The following is an 18,697-nucleotide window of genomic DNA, read 5'->3' as shown; positions in this document are numbered from 1 at the left end:
CCGCGGGAACAGCGGGCGGGTCTCAAAGCATATGTTTCTGTCACGTGTCATCAGCCGGGAGGCTACACGTGGAAATTAAATCGGAGGGAAGATCACAATGATCCTACAGATAATTGATTATTTGTATGATTTTATTCACAAGTCAGTTGAAATACGTTTTATCAAAATTAAAAAAAGCTTTAACTTTTATTAATTTTATGTTAAAATTTAATAAGGTTTTATATTTATTCATATAAATATTTTTAAATTTTATTATTAATATTTTTATTTAAATTATTTAATAAATAAAAAATGTAAAGAAAGTATTGAAAATTAACAAGTGCTTTATAAATAGAATAAAATTTTTTCTTCTCTCTTTATTTTGTAAATAAGATCAGAGTAATATGTTGTAAGACCAAATAATTCTAATATTATTTTACAGGATTGAACTACCTTCTTTTGCTGTGAAAAAAATACCCTTTATGTTTATATTATATGCTCTTTTAACAGTAACTCCTCATTAAAAAAAAAAGTTTCATCCACATTTTAACAACAATCAATTCTCTCATTATTAACTTTAAAAAAATTAACTTGGTGGGAAAGAGTAACAAGTGTTGTGATTTGATGAACAAATTCTTATTTGAGAAAAAATGAGTCCAATTTTCATTCTATCAACAACTAATTATCTTAATAACAATTCAAAAAAATTAACTTGATGGTGAAAATAAACATGTGTTGTGATTTAGTGAATATATTCTCGTTCAAGAAAAAATAAGTCCCATTTCATTCTAACAACAATCAATTCATTCATTAACAAATATAAAATATTAATGTGGCAAAGGAGTTGTTTTAATCCAGTGAACAAGTCTCCATTTAAGAAAAAAATAATTTTTTTTATTTTAATAATAATCAATCACAACAAAAATGCATTAGGGATGATTTTTTCTTTTATAATAAATTTTAATGGGAAAATGACAAATAAATTTTAAAGGTTTCAACTAATTCAAATTAAATCTGAGGTATTAAACTCTAAAAATTTAAAATTTTAATAGGAAACTTGTTAAATTTTGAAATATGAGTTACAAATTTATTACAATAAAATTGTAAAATAAGAGTCAAACTTATAAATTTTTAACGTTTGACGTCTAAGACTTAATTTGAGTTAATTGATCCTCTTGGGTCCTGTGTATTATTCTCTTAATTTTAATTACATTTAGGTCCTTTGGTTATATAAAGTAACATTATAATCATTAAGTCTCGTAGCGTACTTAATTGTCTCTAAGAGTCCTCAATTGTGATTTTTCTTAAATTGAAAGACTTCTATTACGTTAGGCCTTACTGGTAAGCAAGCCTCAATTTAGTAAAATTAGGATTGGAATTAATAGTGAGAGTGAAAATAAGGCTTTAAAATTATATTTAGCATGGAGTAATATCTATAGAGAATATTTATTTTATTTTATTTTATTTTACAATTAAACATGATTTATAAAAATACAATAATACCCATTAAAACTAAAAAATATATAACCTAAACTCACGATTGCTCTCCTTCTCCCGACATATTGACACAGTAACGTAAGAAGCTCCTTCCACCACTCCTCCTCCTCATCTTCCATAACATCCCAATTTTAATTTTAATAATTAATTTAGATTAATAAAAATATGGAGAACATTGAGAGATAACCAAATTAGTATGTTAATGTTTTAAATAGATAAGAAATGATATACGTCTTTTAGAATTATTTATAATTTAATGTACCTGATTAGCATTTTTTGTTATATAAAGCTTATTTGTAACTTTTGGAATTATTTTTTATTTTTATGCTCTTTTTTATAACTTTATTAGTCAAACTTACAGTAAAAATTAACATTTATCAATTATAGGCATGTGATTTTTTATTTTTTGATATGACCACATAAAAAACAATAAGTGTGTGTTTAGAATTTTAGATAACATCATCTAAGTTTGGGCCACCCCAACTTAGGTTAGGATGTTAAAAGCTCATCAACTCTTGCTTAGGTAAAAAAAAAACTCAACTAACATTTTAGGGAGAATGATCATTTTCCTTAGAAGCTGCATGAGGCTTCTTTCTAACCAAAGTTGAGTATGGTGATGAGTGTTGGGGGCATTAATGTTTTTAAAATTTTATAGTTGTTTTCTCTACCTTCATTTACGAGCAGCACGATTTCTCCTCCTCTACCTTCATGAGCCCCTACTTTCATGAGCATGCTTACCGCTATCTAATCCCTCATCACAAATCTAACCAAGGATGTGCTCGCCATTGTTATTATTGTCCGATTTTCTGTCAACTAAACTAGTGCTCATGGTTTTTTTGGCGTGAATGGAGACAATGTAGAGCAAAGCAAAGCAGAGCTACATGGAGGAGACAAGGTAAGTACATAAGAGAAGGAAAGTGTTGCCAATAGTAAAGGTGGAATCAGTGAAAATGTCGCAAATGAGGTCGATGAAGGTTGTGTTGATTAAATGTAGCATTGGCAAGGTTAGGACTAAAGTATTGGGTGGTTCTGCCTCTTTAGAGCAATCCAATATTATAAACAATACTTAATACTTCATTCTATATATATTGTTTTTTAATTTTTAATTGAGTTTAGTTTTCTTTTTTTTTGACCAAATTGAGTTTAGTTTTCTTTAAAGAAGATCAAATTAGACTATTTATTAAATTTTGATTATATATAGACTATAATTTATCATTTCATTCACCCTATTTTTTAAAAATTATGATTTTTAAACAATTAACTTATTTTAGATATTTTAAGTCTACCTTTTTTAAAATTACAATTTATCAATTTATTTTAAATTTTTTAACTTATAAAAAATACTTTATAATTTATAATATTTAATCCTTTTAGATTGAGTATTTATAATTTATAAATTTATAAATTTTTATATTTAAATATTCTGTAAAGTTATCATTTCATTCTACCATTCAAAAAATTAATATTTTTTATTTACCATTCTATTTTATATTTTTAATTCATTTTTAAAAAATATTAAATTAGTTACAATATATATATATATATATATACAACTTATATTCATTTTAATGACTTTTAAATTAATTCATTCAAATAAAATTCATTTCATCGAACTGATTTCTAAAAAAAATCCAAACATAACTATGTTATATTTATTGACCTATTTCTTAATTTTAATTTGCTAATTTTAATTAAATTTTAATATTAATTATAAATTTTTTAATTGAAACATGCACTATAAATTTTTTGGGAGAACAAATGGAAAGGTTGCCTTTCCGTTATTAAAGCCGATGCACCTACCTTAAAAATAAAATTTAAAAAATCATCAGTCAATACGGATGCTAACATAGGGCACGGAAACGGTGGATTAGCCCATCAAAAATAAAGACGAGACACGCAACAGGGGCAACAGCGGCTGCAGAACCCTGTTTTGGTGTCACCTCCTTGAGTCCCATAACAACGATGCCTCAACTTTCTCTTTTCCTATAAATTTCTTCACTCTCTCTCTCTCTCTCTCTAACGCTCATCTTCTCGCTTCCAAAGTCAACAACACAAGTATCACAGAAACTAGCTGCTTGCTCCCTGAGTTCCAATGGCTTCCCTGATTCTTCTCTTTTATGAGATTGTTCGGAATCATGAGCTCGATGCTGCGTCTCTATTAGCTGCATCCACTCCTCCTCCTCCTCGCTCTGCTGCCACTGAATCACTGACAAATCAAAATGACAAGCGCACAAGCCAGGGTTCTGAAGATGCAGTGGAGTCGAGAATCTGCGTTGATTTTGTGTGGCCTTGATTTTTCAACGCCATGTCTGCTATCTAGTTTGGTTGAAAACGAAGTTGTAGTCATGTAAATCATTAGTCATCTCTCAATTAATTCTACTTTAATTTTTTCTTTCTCTTGTTTTGGATAATTACAGCAGCTATATGAAAAGGTTGCTCTCTCGTTCTCATCTCTATCTTATTTTCTTCAACCGATAAACAAGAACGGAGAACCCAGACAATTCAACTAACCTAAGTCTTATGCCAAGTTATAACAGAATCTTTGATCCTTGATTCTGTAATTGCAAACATTGAAAGGCCAAACATCCCATGGACAGTGCTTCAATTTCTGAAGCTTGATGGATCTTACCTGAGCTGTTAATGAATCATCTCGTATAACTCTAATTAGCAGATTCCCAGCTTATTCATCGGGGCTGTCAATGTATCAATTTATATATAATTAATAATAAAATAAAAATAACCTGTTTGTAATGAAAAAATGTAATTAATATATTAATATGTCTACCTATAATCTACAATATGTAATTCTATATATAAAGTCTCCTTGTCATGAATCGTTATTAATATAAGTTGTTTTAAACTTTGTGTAAGATATGGGATACAGTCCAGCTCGATATAAATCAACGCTGATATAAAATAATAAAATGCAAAAATAGCAGTATATGAATACTGGTTTTTTGGGCCAGACTCTGAATATGAGTTCATAGCGACAAGTGTTACTCATCCTTGGGTGTAGTGCAGGAGGCCATTTTATGGCCTGGAGTTCGTTTTTGTAAGCTGATCGGTGCATAAATCTTGATATTACGAACCAACTAGCAGTTTACAGGGTTGGGCCTGCTGTAGGTTGTAAATTGGGCGAGGTGAGTTGACGCAACCTGCATCTTGATGAGTTGTGCTCTTGCCAATCTGCATGACCTGCACCAGGTTGGTAAGTTGACAAGCCAACACACTATTAAAACTTATTTTTTTACTAATTTTGGAAATTACACATTTATCTTTTTTTATTATTTTTATTGGTAAAAAATCATATTTTCCTTCTAAAAATTAATTATCCAAATAACAATAAAAATATTTTTAAATTATTAAAAAACACAATACGAATTGAAAATATATTAATACAATCTAAAATAAATGCATACTCAGTCACTAGCAAATATAATAAAAAGTTAAAATTACAATTCAAAACTTAAAGATAAATTTTGTAGTGGAAAAATCAATAACAAAGTAAGCTCTATAACACTCCATGATGAAATGCCCAAATTGTCACCGGAAAAAAAAATGGGGGGAGGATTATAAATTTTGTAATGAATTATATGATCAGAATTCAGAAGGGGGAAAATTACAACCTAGGAAGATATTGGATTTGGAATATAAAACCAAAGACAACATGGTAAACTCTTTGTCAACATGTTTTCAGATGCTTTACTACCACATATAAGCCATGTCTTACTACATTGAATATTAAACAAGCATATTGTTTGTGATTCATCTTTGATCCCGCATGTACCATCAATCTCGAGTCAGTAAGAATTGCAGACAAAAAAGGTGGAGTGGAAGAGTGGGATGAGATGACTACGTGACTTGATAATCATTGATTTAATCTAAAAAGATGTTAGAGTTGAAGTACACTTTTGTTTATCAATTATTCACTCAAAAATATCTAGCATTTTAAATTTACATATAGTGTAATTTTTACCTTTTAACATTTGAAAATGACGTATTAAGCATTCAGCTGTTAAAAAAACTTAATTATGATTACTAATTGACTTAAAAATTGCAGAAAATGGCTTCAAAAAATTATAAAAAATAATCTATAAAGTTATACATAAGTACCTTATAATAAAACAAATATCAATTGAGTCTTGTAATTATACACAAGTAACAGGATACCAATATTATTTTTTACCCATTAAAAATGACAAAATATGATTTTAACTAACTATTATTTTAGAGACTTAGTTGATATAAATTTTCTTGCAGGATACTCATTTGTAATTTTTAGGTCTTTTTTGTAATGTTTTAATTAACTAATAATTAAAATTAACTTTTTTAATAGTAGGGTACCGAATACAAAATTTTTAAATATCAAAAGAAAAAATCATATTTTATGTTAATTTAAAATGTTAAATACTCTTAAACTAATAATTGAAGGACAAAAATATTCTTTAAACTATGATATTATACTAGTGTAGTTAAAAATTTTGAGCCCAAGCCCCAAGAATATGGTAATATTAGTGGCAAAGCTTTCACTCAATAGTTGATAGGATTCTAATCAACCTCAGTAATACAAATTAATGTGTATATTTACCAAGCCCTTTCATCTCAATGTAGTGTATACTCCACATAAAATAATGCTTTCAGCATGGCATTGAGCACAAGAAGAGGTGATGCCCAACGCAGGCAGAACCAAAAAGCGAAGGCCGCTGTGGGGCCAAAATAATTTAAAAGTATTATACAAACAGTATTTTTTTAAAAAAAATTAAAAATTGAAATAAAAATAAATAACTTTACTAAAATAATATTATAATATAAAATAGAAATAAAATTATTATTTATAATCATGCAGCATGGTAAAAAAAAAAATAATATTGTATATTTAATATACTACTTCAATATAAATAAATATATAAATTTTATATTCATCGCATCCTTTTTATATTCAGTAGAACATCGGTATAGATTGATTGATTATTACATGCCTATATCAATAATATTATCTCCTTTTAGTATTATAAGATTTTTTTTTCAAAAATAATGTTAAAATATAAAAAATGTTGAGTCTTTCAGTATATAATTAATAAATTCTTTTAGAATATATATAATCAAGGTATAATTAAAAATATTTTTTAAATTGAAACATTGTCTTAAAAAAATACAAACATGGGGAAAACAAAAATGTATAACCATAAGTGTCATTAACTAATTTATTGAAAGAATATGTTAGCTAAAAATATCTTATAATTCCCAATAGAGCAATTATAGTGATTATATGATATAATATTATATCTTTTTTTTTTTGGTGGTACATCTTTACAAGTATGCACTTGAAAATTTTTATTTAAATTTTTTTCTTTTGGAGAGGGAGAAAATTCCGTTTAAAATACCCCACCCCTCTTTATCTCAAGACGGGCTCCCAGGATGGGACCCCATATGCCAGGTTCCTCCCCTGACGCGGAAGCCGGTTTCATTTGGGTGCAGTAGTAAAACGCAGCAATCAAAAGTCGGTACAAAAGAACTCCCCCATCCACCCAAGTTGTGAAGAGGATTACCAACCATATCCGATAATGCGTACGTTTGAATTAAAAAATTTATAATTAAGATTAAAATTTAATTGAAGCTAGTAAATTAAAATTATAAAAAAATTAATAAATATAAAGTGATTTATATTTGGATAACTTTTTTTAAGAAGTCAGTTAGAAATACTGATATTTGTTTGGATGATTTGATTTAAAAGTGAGTTAAGATATTTAATCATAAAAATAAAGATGAATTTTTTTGACTAACTAATAAGTAAAAAAATAGTAAACTTAAAATTATGATTAATAGGAAAAAAGTCTTAATATCTAAATAGTTATAATTAAATGATAAAATTCAAAATATTCAATTATAAAATTTTAAAATAATAACTATAATGAGTTTAATAAAAAATACCTGGACATGAAAAATTTATTCAAAGAGTTGATGTGGCACTATCAAATACTCGCATCATAAAAATTTACTCAATAAACTTGATAAAATTAATTTAATCAATTTTATTTTTGTATTACTAATAATTAGTAAATACAAATATGCAATTATAATAACCATAATTATAATTAAATAGTAAATACTAAATTATTAAAATAGATATTCTATGCTTAATAATCTAGCATACCATCAATTAGAAAACATAGCATTTGCAAAACCAGAAAAAAATGATTATAAATGGATGAGAGTTTCACAAACTTAAGCCAATGAATTCAAGGCTAAATGGTCATGCATGCCTTCAAGAAGCCCAGTGCAGAGGCCTAGTAAAACACATTCTAAAAAAATGTTGAAATTTAGATTAATAACTAAACATAGCATTCATCAAACCACGGCTTCAATTTACAACCATCATGGTTCATCATCAAAAGCTAAATATTAGTACTTAGTAGCACGTGATGACTCTCATGGATTGGCGTGAGAAGTAGAGCTACACAGCTCATTCTTCTCATCTGTTGAAAACTCAGCATTCAAAATTGAATCCTTTTGACATCACTTTCAGGGACGCTTGCATCTCCCTTCCCTAAACTATTAGGTTCTAGAAACTTGTTAAATCATACAATACAAGTTAGTAGCATAATCTTATTTGATTTTGAAACTTCTCTTGATACATATATGTGAACTTGTAGGCAAATGATGACCACCAAAGGCAGAGAAGTGCAAAATTGGTAGGAGCAGAATGGACGACAATGACCATACTGTCAAAGCAAGGACACTCTCGATGTAAGAAGAAGGGATGACGGCGAGCAAGAAATAATATGAGCAACACACACAGTTGCAATCGGGCTATGATGATCTCTAATTAGATTCAGTAGAGTAAATGAGAACAAAGGTGAAGATATTACAATGATGCTTGATTGTTCAAAGGTTAAGATTGGGTAGGAAATAATGAAGGAAGAGAAGTCATGAAATGCCTCCCAACGTCTTCCACCCATTCAACACAGCGTTATAAAAGTTAGGATTGTCAGCTTTGTAAAAAATGCTTGTTTAAATCCAAACCTTAGTTATTATTTTTTTTAATCCAAACAAATTTTTTTCAACTTTTAACATCTTAACTAAGGTTTGGATCATCTCAATCCAACTTGAGATGTTATTCAAACACAACAAAAGTCACGTAAAAACTATGCACTATGAGCTTTTAGTCAAGGTGTAGGGTCCGCGAGTTTTGGCATGCCACGAGTGTCTTTGCTCTTTACACCTACTTTCCACTAACTCATCGTGAACAAGTGAGATCCCATACAACCTAAATACAATATCTCACACACCATGTCACTAATTAAGAATCGAACATTAATTCTAACTTGTTTAAATTCCAGACACATGATAATTTACTCGACTTGATTTTCTTTTCGTGGCATTTAAAAAAATTGCATGGGGTATAATTTATAAGACAAGGGATTAAATCATATTACCACATGACCTTGACACAGGGATCCTATCCGATCAAATTCCCTGCCACTTGATCCCTTTGTTCAGTGCAAGCATTAGCCCCAGCTGGGGAAAAAAAACAGAGAGGCAGAAATAAAGGAATCAAGCAAGGGAAAAAAAACCCCCGTACGCGAAAATGCATGTGTATTACAATTACATTACAGATATGTATAGTAAGTGCGAGCCACACTAAACCGGTCAAGATTAATTATTATTCCTGTCCACAGCTGTCTTTACTCCGATCCGATATTCTTTCTCACGTACGTTTTAATTTTAAAGTTTTTTTTTTAGTTTTTAAGAATATTTTACGAGGACTTTAGGTTTTATAGCACTGGCATCAAATCCAATAGCAGTTTTGATTTAATAGATATGCTTGAAGTTGAAGTCGGTCGGGGCATTTTTCCCCCCTTCCTGATAAAGGCAGCTGTGTTTTAGTAACTTTTAATCTGAACGATCTCAATTAGTCTGACTACAGTTTTTTGGGCAAAAAAGTTGGATTACTTTGACATTTCGTCTGATTTGGAAGGAAAATAGAAAGTAAAGAAAAATTAAGAAAGAAAATTTTTTAAAAATACTAATTTATTATTTTTAAAATTTCTTTTCATACTTTTCTCCCAAATTAAGTTTTAAAGTGACGCTTTGTTAACATTAATCAATGTCTATTTTAAATATACAATTTATATTAAATTGATTTTGATGAACCATTCTGAATAATGTGAGCATCGTATTTTCTATTTTTCCCCCTTGACATTTCGAACCTGACATAATTTACTTGACAAAAAAAAACCTTTAAAAAATTTGTTAACGTATTTGCTCAAAAAAAAAAAATGTTAACGTAAGAAAATAAATAGATTCAATATAACAAAGAAAAGGACCTCATATTTCCCACCTACCCCCGGCACCAACCTCATCCGGTTGTCATTTTTCTACGAATTCGAAACCCAGGGTAATTTGGGTATTTGATTGTGGCTTTGGTATTGAACCATTAATTAAATTAAATAAATAGATATTTTGAGCAAAAATAAATAATAAAGGAAAACAATAGGAGCATTTTTGTCTGGTCCCTGCTTTTTTTTTTTTTTTCAAAGAACTATAAGAACTTGTATTTAAAAATTAAAAATTAGAATCAAACCCCGTGCGTTCGGATGGTTATGAATTAAGATAAAATCAACAATTTTGGATAAAATGTTTAGGATTAGTAGCTCGACCTTAGGCTTATAAACAAAAGTGAGGAGAGAAATAAAAATTCATTTGAGTGAAAATTAGAGTCCTATTTTAAATTAGAATCAAGCACTGTGCAACGCAGGGATGTGATTAAAATTTATTTGAGAGACGTAATTATGAAAATAATTTAAATTATAACATGAATAATAAGTAATTTGTCATCACACATGCATAAAAAGATGAATATCTTATGCACGATAATATTATTTTAAAATATTGTCATTTAAAGATTTAAACATCACTTACAAAAAAAAAAAGACATGTTGTTAATATTTTTACATGTTATTTACTTAATTAATCAAATTAAACTATTAAGTAATACAATATTATAAAATGCTGTAGATTCTTTTTAATCACTCCTTTTCAAGAACAAAGGTGTTGATGAATGGTAAGCCTTAAAAGTCAAATATGGAGCTTCTTTACATTGAATGAGTTATAATATTAGATTTTTTTTTTCAAGATATATATTTTAAAGACACCTTTACGAATTATCTTTAAGGCATTCATTTGAAGTCACGAAAAAAGTGAGAGATAAAAATAAAATCCTAAAACTGATTAAAATAAGTCTCAAAACTCCAGAATTTATTATACTTAAGTCCACCAGAATTTTTTTTAAAAAATTATAAATATTAATTTAAATAGTTTCAAAATATGAATTTAATTGAAAATTGAGTATTATATTTTAAATTTAAATATCTTATTTTCCATTAAAATTTTTAAATTTATGATTATTTAAATTAATATTTACAATTAATTTTTCAAAAAATTTAGTCAAAGACCTAAATATCATAAATTCTTAATTTTTGGGTTTTTATTTCATTCTTCCAAAAAATATATATATTCTTTTACAATTGATAATGTAAATGAATTATGCATATTCATAATTTAAATTACATAAAAGATTTGAAATAATGTCAATTGATAAATATAACAATTTAATTCCCATGCCTTGCATGGAAGATCATTAATTGAGATGAATGTAACATTTTGAATGAACAAATATAAATGTGTTGGTGGAGATTGGAGATACATGAAATGAAATAAGTGAAAGAAAGAGAGCAATTCCTGAATTTAAATAATGTCAATGAATATGTAAATTTTAATTTTGAACGTGTTAAATGACAATTTCTCCGTTAAAAAAAAAAAACATATACTTGTGTAAAAGTCAAATGTATATGAAATCAATACTATAACTTGGATGCGTAAGAAATCAAGTTCCTTCCAAATTATGTTTACTCAATACTTAATTAATAAAATAGTTTAGCAACAAATTGGTAAAGTCTCCCTGCCACTGATGCCGTCCTTTTTAGAAAAAGCTCCATCACAAATGATTTTAACTTAATTTAAAGGAGGAGCAATTCATAAGTCTTTAACTATATGGGCAGTCACCGTTGGTGTATCTTCTTTAAAGAGGTGATTCGCTCCCCAAAACTCCAATGTTGTTCGATAAGATTGCTCAATAACAATGGATAGGATAGGTTGAACAAGATTAAACACAAAATAATTTCTAGCCTTCCAAATCAGCTAAAGAATCCAGCACACAAAAGCAACATCAAAATTAGAAAAAAAGGCTATTAGAAGAACCGAGGTTTTCATACCACATGCCAAAGTTATTAGTGTTTCAAGGATCAATCCGCATAGAGAATCTGCACTTGAACCACATGCACCGGACCCAGAAGAATAAGTGCTAAATGGTCTCAGATTTTGCACCACAAATGGGACAAATAGCAGTGCAACCTCGGTGCCTTCTAGTTAAAGCTTCATTAGTTGCCAGTGCCTTGGAAAGAATTCGCCACAAGAAATGCTTAATTCTGGGTAAAACACTTATGTTCCATATGCTCTGCCAAACATCCATAGAAATAGAGAAGGACGGACGAACTTGCTTTTCTGCTTTACTCTAGATTTACTATTCATAGCATGTGCATAGCCAACTTTGACAGTATATATTACATTTTTTAAACCATTCCAAAAAATCTTATCACTCACAGCAATTCTAAATAAAGGAATTTGATAAATAGCATTTGCCGGGATTATATCTACTAGTTGTAATAATGTAGACAAATTCCAACTTCTATTATCAATCGAACTAGCTACACTAGTCTCTGATTTTTCTAGTTTTGGGTCATTAGCATGTAGCTTTCGCCTAGGGGAAGTGAAAATTTAAAATTACAACCAATAGAGGAAGAGAAAAATTCCAACTTGTACAATGATATATCACCAACACGTGACCAATGGGTTGCGCTTTACAAGATTTGCATAATAAGGTTGATGTATATATAATTATATATATTTTGTGACAAAGTTCGGATACGATCCTTGCATATTCCTATTCAGTCCTTCCTTGCCAGCTTCTATCAGACCATCACCAACCTCACAAAAGGCACTCGCATTCGCTTCTTTATACACTTGCAAACATCCACTTAATTTATTACTATTTCATTCATGAATAATAAATTTGCCGTCAAATAAATACAATTTTTTTAAAAACAATTTTCCTTTCGTCACCCATAATTCCCAAAATGGCATGTCGTTAGTATGGGGAGCATAATATTGCATTTTTCAAGCAAGAGCAATCTCACACACCAAAAGTATGAGCGTGCTTGATAAAATTCATTCAAATGTGAAAAATAATTGCCACTGATCAATATTTGAATATTTGAATAATATGACGTGAGAAATTTGAACAAGGTGCAGCCGAAGTAGGCGTCAGCGTCTCTGGCCTTCCCACAAAATGGCTATAAATAACTTGATAACTGCTCCTTCTTACTCGCGCCTTTCTCACTACTTCAATCTCTCCCTATCTTTGAACTTTGAAGCGAGAATTAGTCTCTCTACACTTGAAGAGGGACGAGGCCCCCTCGTCTTCCTCTCGTCCATTTATTTTTCACTAATTTTATGTCTCTGTACTCGTACAAAATGTCTTGCTCGAGGTTCCGTTTACTGCATCTCCCCCCTCTTCTTCTTTTCCTTTCTCTTCACCCCTTCGTTTCTTCATTATCGTCTGCATTCCCTATTGATGGTAGAGTTCCTTTGCTCCTTTTTCAATTTCAATCCCCCACTGAGATCTCCGTATATGTGTGTGCTATTTTGTAAAATGCTCACTCGAACTAACCAAGGCTTTTTAATTCTACATGCATCATCTTTTAGGAGTTTTGACATTGAATTCGCTGTTTGTTCGCATTCAAACTGTGATTTGGTTGCATGGTTTTTTACCAAATTGATTGGTAGATCTGTTGTGTTTGATTTCCTTAATCTGTGGATCTAGTTTTTGGATTTTCTCCTTGTAATGGATCAGAGCCTTTAAATTTTAATCTTGTTTTCACCCCCTGTTTATTGTGCGATGGATGTTATTTTCCTATATGCGGGTTTGTGTTGTGAACGATATGCTTATCTGTTGTTGGGCAAGCATTACTTATAGAATTTCTCAACCTAGACAGCTGACTTGTGATTGCAATTTGACTTGATGCGCCAGAAAATGGCGTCCCATATTGTTGGATACCCTCGCATGGGCCCCAAGAGAGAGCTCAAGTTCGCTCTAGAATCGTTCTGGGATGGGAAGAGCAGTGCTGATGACCTGAAAAAGGTGGCCGCTGATCTCAGGGCATCCATCTGGAAGCAGATGGCCGAGGTCGGGATCAAGTACATCCCCAGCAACACTTTTTCGTTTTACGATCAGGTACTTGATGCTACCGCCACAGTTGGTGCTGTTCCACCGAGGTATGGTTGGACTGGTGGGGAGATTGAGTTTAATACTTACTTCTCTATGGCCAGAGGCAACGCATCTGTACCAGCCATGGAGATGACTAAGTGGTTTGACACCAACTAGTAAGTGATGTATAAAGCATTTTCGTATTGCCTTTCTAGTTTCCACTATCGATAACGAGAATAGAGTGGTCTAATTACTAAGCTTTTATTTTGGCATTGATCAGCCACTATATTGTCCCCGAACTGGGACCAGATGTGAATTTCTCCTATGCTTCTCACAAGGCATTAAATGAATACAAGGAGGCCAAGGCGGTATGTATCTATATGTATAAAAGTAATTTAAATTAACTATTCTTCAACTCGGGAATCTGAAATTAGCTGCAGTGAAGCTAATAAATATAAGAAAAGGATTGCTATGACATTTTATTTATATCAGTGTCTATGCCCAAAAGATCTAAAGCTTTCTTTAAAAATGATCATGTTGATTTAGTCCTCACCGGATCTCTTGTTTTTTTAATGCTCTGTTGATCTTGTTAAGTAGGTCGGTTCTTGCGTGGGGTTCATTGTGATAAATCTTGGCTCTTTAAACCTAATATTCATATTTATCGTTATCACCATTGTCATTGAATGTTTATTTTACACTTGCAGCTTGGAATAGAGACTGTCCCTGTTCTCATTGGCCCTGTATCTTACCTATTGCTTTCAAAACCTGCCAAGGGTGTAGAAAAATCGTTTCCTCTTCTGTCTCTCCTCCCCAAAATTCTTCCAGTATACAAGTAACTATTTTTAACTTATTTACAGATTTCAATTATTTGCTCTTTTTTCAATTTTTGTCTTGTTTCTCTAACTAGCTTATAATTATGAACTCAGAGAAGTTGTAGCTGATCTTGAGGCAGCTGGTGCTTCATGGATTCAATTCGATGAACCAACCCTCATCTTAGACCTTGAATCTCACCAATTACAAGCATTCACTGAAGCATACTCAGAACTTGAATCTTCTTTATCTAGTCTGAACGTGCTTATTGAAACCTACTTTGCTGATGTCCCTGCTGAGGCATACAAAACCCTCATAGCTTTGAAGGGTGTCACAGCATTAGGATTTGATTTTATCCGAGGATCCAAGACTCTTGATTTGATCAAAGGCGGATTCCCCAGCAATAAATTCCTCTTTGCTGGAGTAGTTGATGGCAGGAACATCTGGGCTAATGATCTTTCTGCTTCTCTTAGTACATTACAAAGTCTCGAGGGTGTTGCGGGCAAAGGTAATTATTAACAACATATTTCATGAAAATTTTTGATGGAATTCTACCGTTGATATAGTTTCCTGATAATTCTGTTATCTAAATTGTGTTTAGATAACCTTGTGGTGTCTACCTCCTGCTCACTTCTTCACACTGCTGTCGATCTTGCCAATGAGACTAAGTTGGATGCTGAGATCATGTCATGGCTAGCTTTTGCCGCCCAAAAGATTTATGAAGTCAATGCTTTGGCCAAGGCATTGTCTGGTCAAAAGGATGAGGTAATTCTTTCAATTTGTCACTCCTCTGACAAATATTTCTGTCGGATTACTTATATTTTGGCATTTGACTCACTGAAGTTTTTCTAGGCCTGTGCTATTACGAGTGTCAAAATAAGGTCTACTTCCGGTTATTACCTAGTTATTTTGCTACGTCATTCACTAAATCACTATGTTTGCGGTTTCATTTCAGGACTACTTCTCTGCTAATGCTACTGCCCTGGCTGCAAGAAAGTCCTCACCAAGAGTGACTGATGAGGCTGTTCAGAAGGCCGTGAGTGCTTTATTCACGACTATTTCCGTTCAACTGAAAGGGATGTACATATTATTCTGTTAGTACTAATGGGTGCTTTTTTACTTAGGCTGGTGGGTTGAAGGGTTCTGACCATCGCCGTGCTGCAAATGTCTGTGCCAGACTAGATGCTCAACAAAAGAAGCTTAACCTTCCAATCCTTCCGACCACCACTATTGGATCATTCCCTCAAACTGCAGAAGTAAGGAAAGTTCGCCGTGAATACAAGGCTAACAAGTAAGAAGCTTAACAGCTTAGTGTCTTTCTCTGTTCTCTTTCCCATATGGCTTCACTAATTCACGTTGATCTTGATTTCTTTAGGATCTCTGAGGAAGAGTATGTTAAGGAAATGAAGGAGGAAATCCGCAAAGTAGTAGAACTCCAAGAAGAGCTGGATATCGATGTTCTTGTACATGGGGAGCCTGAGGTCAGCATCCATCTTCAAATAATAACGAAACATTACAAAATGAAGTAAAAAATTAGAACAATCTGGATGGTTCGCACTCTACTCACTAATTCTGGGTGCTTTTCGTTACAGAGGAATGATATGGTTGAGTACTTTGGTGAGCAACTGTCAGGCTTTGCCTTTACGGTCAATGGGTGGGTGCAATCTTATGGATCCCGATGCGTGAAGCCACCAATCATCTATGGTGATGTGAGTCGGCCAAAACCGATGACTGTCTTCTGGTCATCCACTGCCCAGAGCATGACCAAACGCCCAATGAAGGGAATGCTTACTGGCCCTGTCACCATTCTCAACTGGTCCTTCGTTCGAAATGACCAGCCTAGGTATAACAAACTCAACACCATCAAATCATAATACCTTGTGGGTAAACAACAATGAAAATGAGCTAGAGAGAGATATGGTTCAGTATTCATTGTATTGTTGTTCCTAATACAATGTATAAATCTGCAGATCTGAGACTTGCTACCAGATTGCTTTGGCTATTAAGGATGAAGCAGAAGATCTTGAGAAGGCCGGGATTAATGTCATCCAAATTGACGAGGCTGCTTTAAGGGAAGGATTACCTCTGAGGAAGTCAGAGCAAGCCGACTACTTGAAATGGGCTGTGCACTCCTTCAGGATCACTAACGTTGGGGTACAAGACACCACTCAGGTATTTCCAATTCCAAATCACAAGCCAACGACTCGGAAACTGTTCCTTCGATATCCACATCGTATAAATACATCACTCATCATAATGTGAACAATTGACAGATCCACACCCACATGTGCTACTCCCACTTCAATGACATCATCCACTCAATTATCGACATGGATGCAGATGTGATCACCATCGAGAACTCTCGTTCTGATGAGAAGCTCTTGTCAGTGTTCCGTGAAGGAGTCAAGTATGGAGCTGGAATTGGCCCTGGTGTTTACGACATTCACTCTCCAAGAATACCTCCAACTGAGGAAATTGCTGATAGAATCAACAAGATGCTTGCAGTGCTGGAGAAGAACATCTTGTGGGTGAATCCTGATTGTGGGCTTAAGACTCGCAAGTACGCTGAGGTCAAGCCAGCCCTCACAAACATGGTTGATGCTGCTAAACGTATCCGCAACCAGCTTGCCAGTGCCTAGTAAAATGGTACAAGAATATGCTTTTACTGATTCTGTTTGATTCCAAGATAAAAGAAAATTTTCTTCTTTTTTTGTTATTTCAATAACTGCGAGATGAATATTTAGGTGTGTAGGATATGTTCTATTGCTCTTGTGAGCAATTGAATTCGGCATTTATTTTGTTGTTGTTGTAGTATTTTTTTTTTTTGGTTTGCTTGCCTCTATCATAAATGAAATGCGATTTCTCACTCCTTTTCTTTTCCTTCCTTCCTTCCTTTTTTGCGTGATATCCGATCACTATGTATTGGTTAAGCTTTGAACCCTTCCAGCCACCACTATTTTATCATAAATGAAATGCGATTTCTTTACGATCTTTCTTTGGCTTTCTTCTTCTTCTTTTTTACTTTACAATCATAAATTAGATCCAGCAGCATCATATCTGAAATTATTTATTACACAAATTATTTACTTAACTTTTAAAAATAATATAACTTGATATTTGTTATTAACAAAAGTTTACTTAAACTATTAGTTGATAGAAAAAGACTTTAAAAGTTACAAAAAAAATCAAAAATTATAATGAATGAATTAACAATTACAAACAATAATTCAAAAAATTATAAAAAAGAACAAAAAACTTGATTTTTTTTTGAAACTTTTGAAATTCTTTTCTATCAATTTTTAGTTAACTAATGATAAAAGTTATCTTTTGTTGACGATAAGGGTTAGATTGTACCAATAAATAATTTACACAATAAAAGAGTTTAAAATTTATGGTTTTATTGAACTCAAAGTTTAGAAGATAAGTTATTTATTTATATTTTTTCATTAAAAAATAAAAATAGTTAACCATGGTCTTATAATTAGAACTGTTAATTAAGACCATGGTCTAAACGAGCTGACTTTGTTAAGCCCATTGATATCTTAGGGGCCCATTTTGGTCAACCTGACCCTGGCACTATATTTTTTTTATTTTTTAATTTAAAAATCTAAAAAAATTGAAATCTCAAAAAAGTTATTACACATAATATTAAATCTAAAAAAATAAATTTAAGTCAATACACACAACAATAAATTGAAGTCTAATAAAAAATAATATTATAAAATTAACATTAATAATGATCAGACTTTGCTAGCATGATCAGCTAAATCTTAATAATTTTTATTATCATCAATATTAATATAATTTTATCCTTTTCATTGTAGAGCCTCATCAGTCGTAAAAATATTAAACTTTTTATATATTTCATTTTCATCCTTCTGAAATGAGGCTAGGGTTTAAAATTTAGTGTAGTATTTAATTTTTTAATATTAAAATTTAAAAAAATTAAAAAAGGCTGGCCGATACTTTTATTTTAGAGCTTAAAAGGGTTAATCTTTTTAAACCTGAATTATCATTTCACTTTAATGTAATGGCTTAGCTCTGAATTGTTATGAGCTTAAAAGAGACGGCACTACTTATAGCCTA

General features: G+C 31.4%; 1 protein-coding gene across 1 annotated transcript; it reads left to right on the top strand.

Moving 5' to 3' along the window:
* The first annotated feature begins 12,937 nt into the window (after positions 1-12,937).
* On the top strand, positions 12,938-17,490 carry LOC129304927 (5-methyltetrahydropteroyltriglutamate--homocysteine methyltransferase-like). Its single transcript, XM_054944773.1, has 12 exons — positions 12,938-13,171; positions 13,625-13,977; positions 14,082-14,169; positions 14,506-14,633; positions 14,728-15,119; positions 15,213-15,376; positions 15,567-15,647; positions 15,736-15,902; positions 15,987-16,092; positions 16,204-16,454; positions 16,582-16,783; positions 16,885-17,490. The coding sequence occupies exons 1-12, from the start codon at positions 13,169-13,171 to the stop codon at positions 17,248-17,250; spliced, it is 2,301 nt and encodes a 766-aa protein (XP_054800748.1). The 5' UTR covers positions 12,938-13,168; the 3' UTR covers positions 17,251-17,490.
* The last annotated feature ends 1,207 nt before the right edge of the window (positions 17,491-18,697 follow it).

This window comes from Prosopis cineraria, unplaced genomic scaffold (genome assembly GCF_029017545.1).
Source record: "Prosopis cineraria cultivar Desert tree isolate PC_DT_omini unplaced genomic scaffold, ASM2901754v1 PC3, whole genome shotgun sequence".
Classification (NCBI taxonomy): Eukaryota; Viridiplantae; Streptophyta; class Magnoliopsida; order Fabales; family Fabaceae; genus Prosopis; species Prosopis cineraria.
Note: the sequence above shows the minus strand (reverse complement) of the source record. Positions and strands in the feature narration are given on the sequence as shown.

What these genes read in the sequence shown, in the direction of transcription:
- LOC129304927 (XM_054944773.1), top strand. An exon ending in TTGTACATGGGGAGCCTGAG is followed by an intron (nt 16,093 to 16,203) that starts GTCAGCATCCAT and finishes TTTTCGTTACAG; the next exon opens with AGGAATGATATGGTTGAGTA. An exon ending in GGGTACAAGACACCACTCAG is followed by an intron (nt 16,784 to 16,884) that starts GTATTTCCAATT and finishes AACAATTGACAG; the next exon opens with ATCCACACCCACATGTGCTA.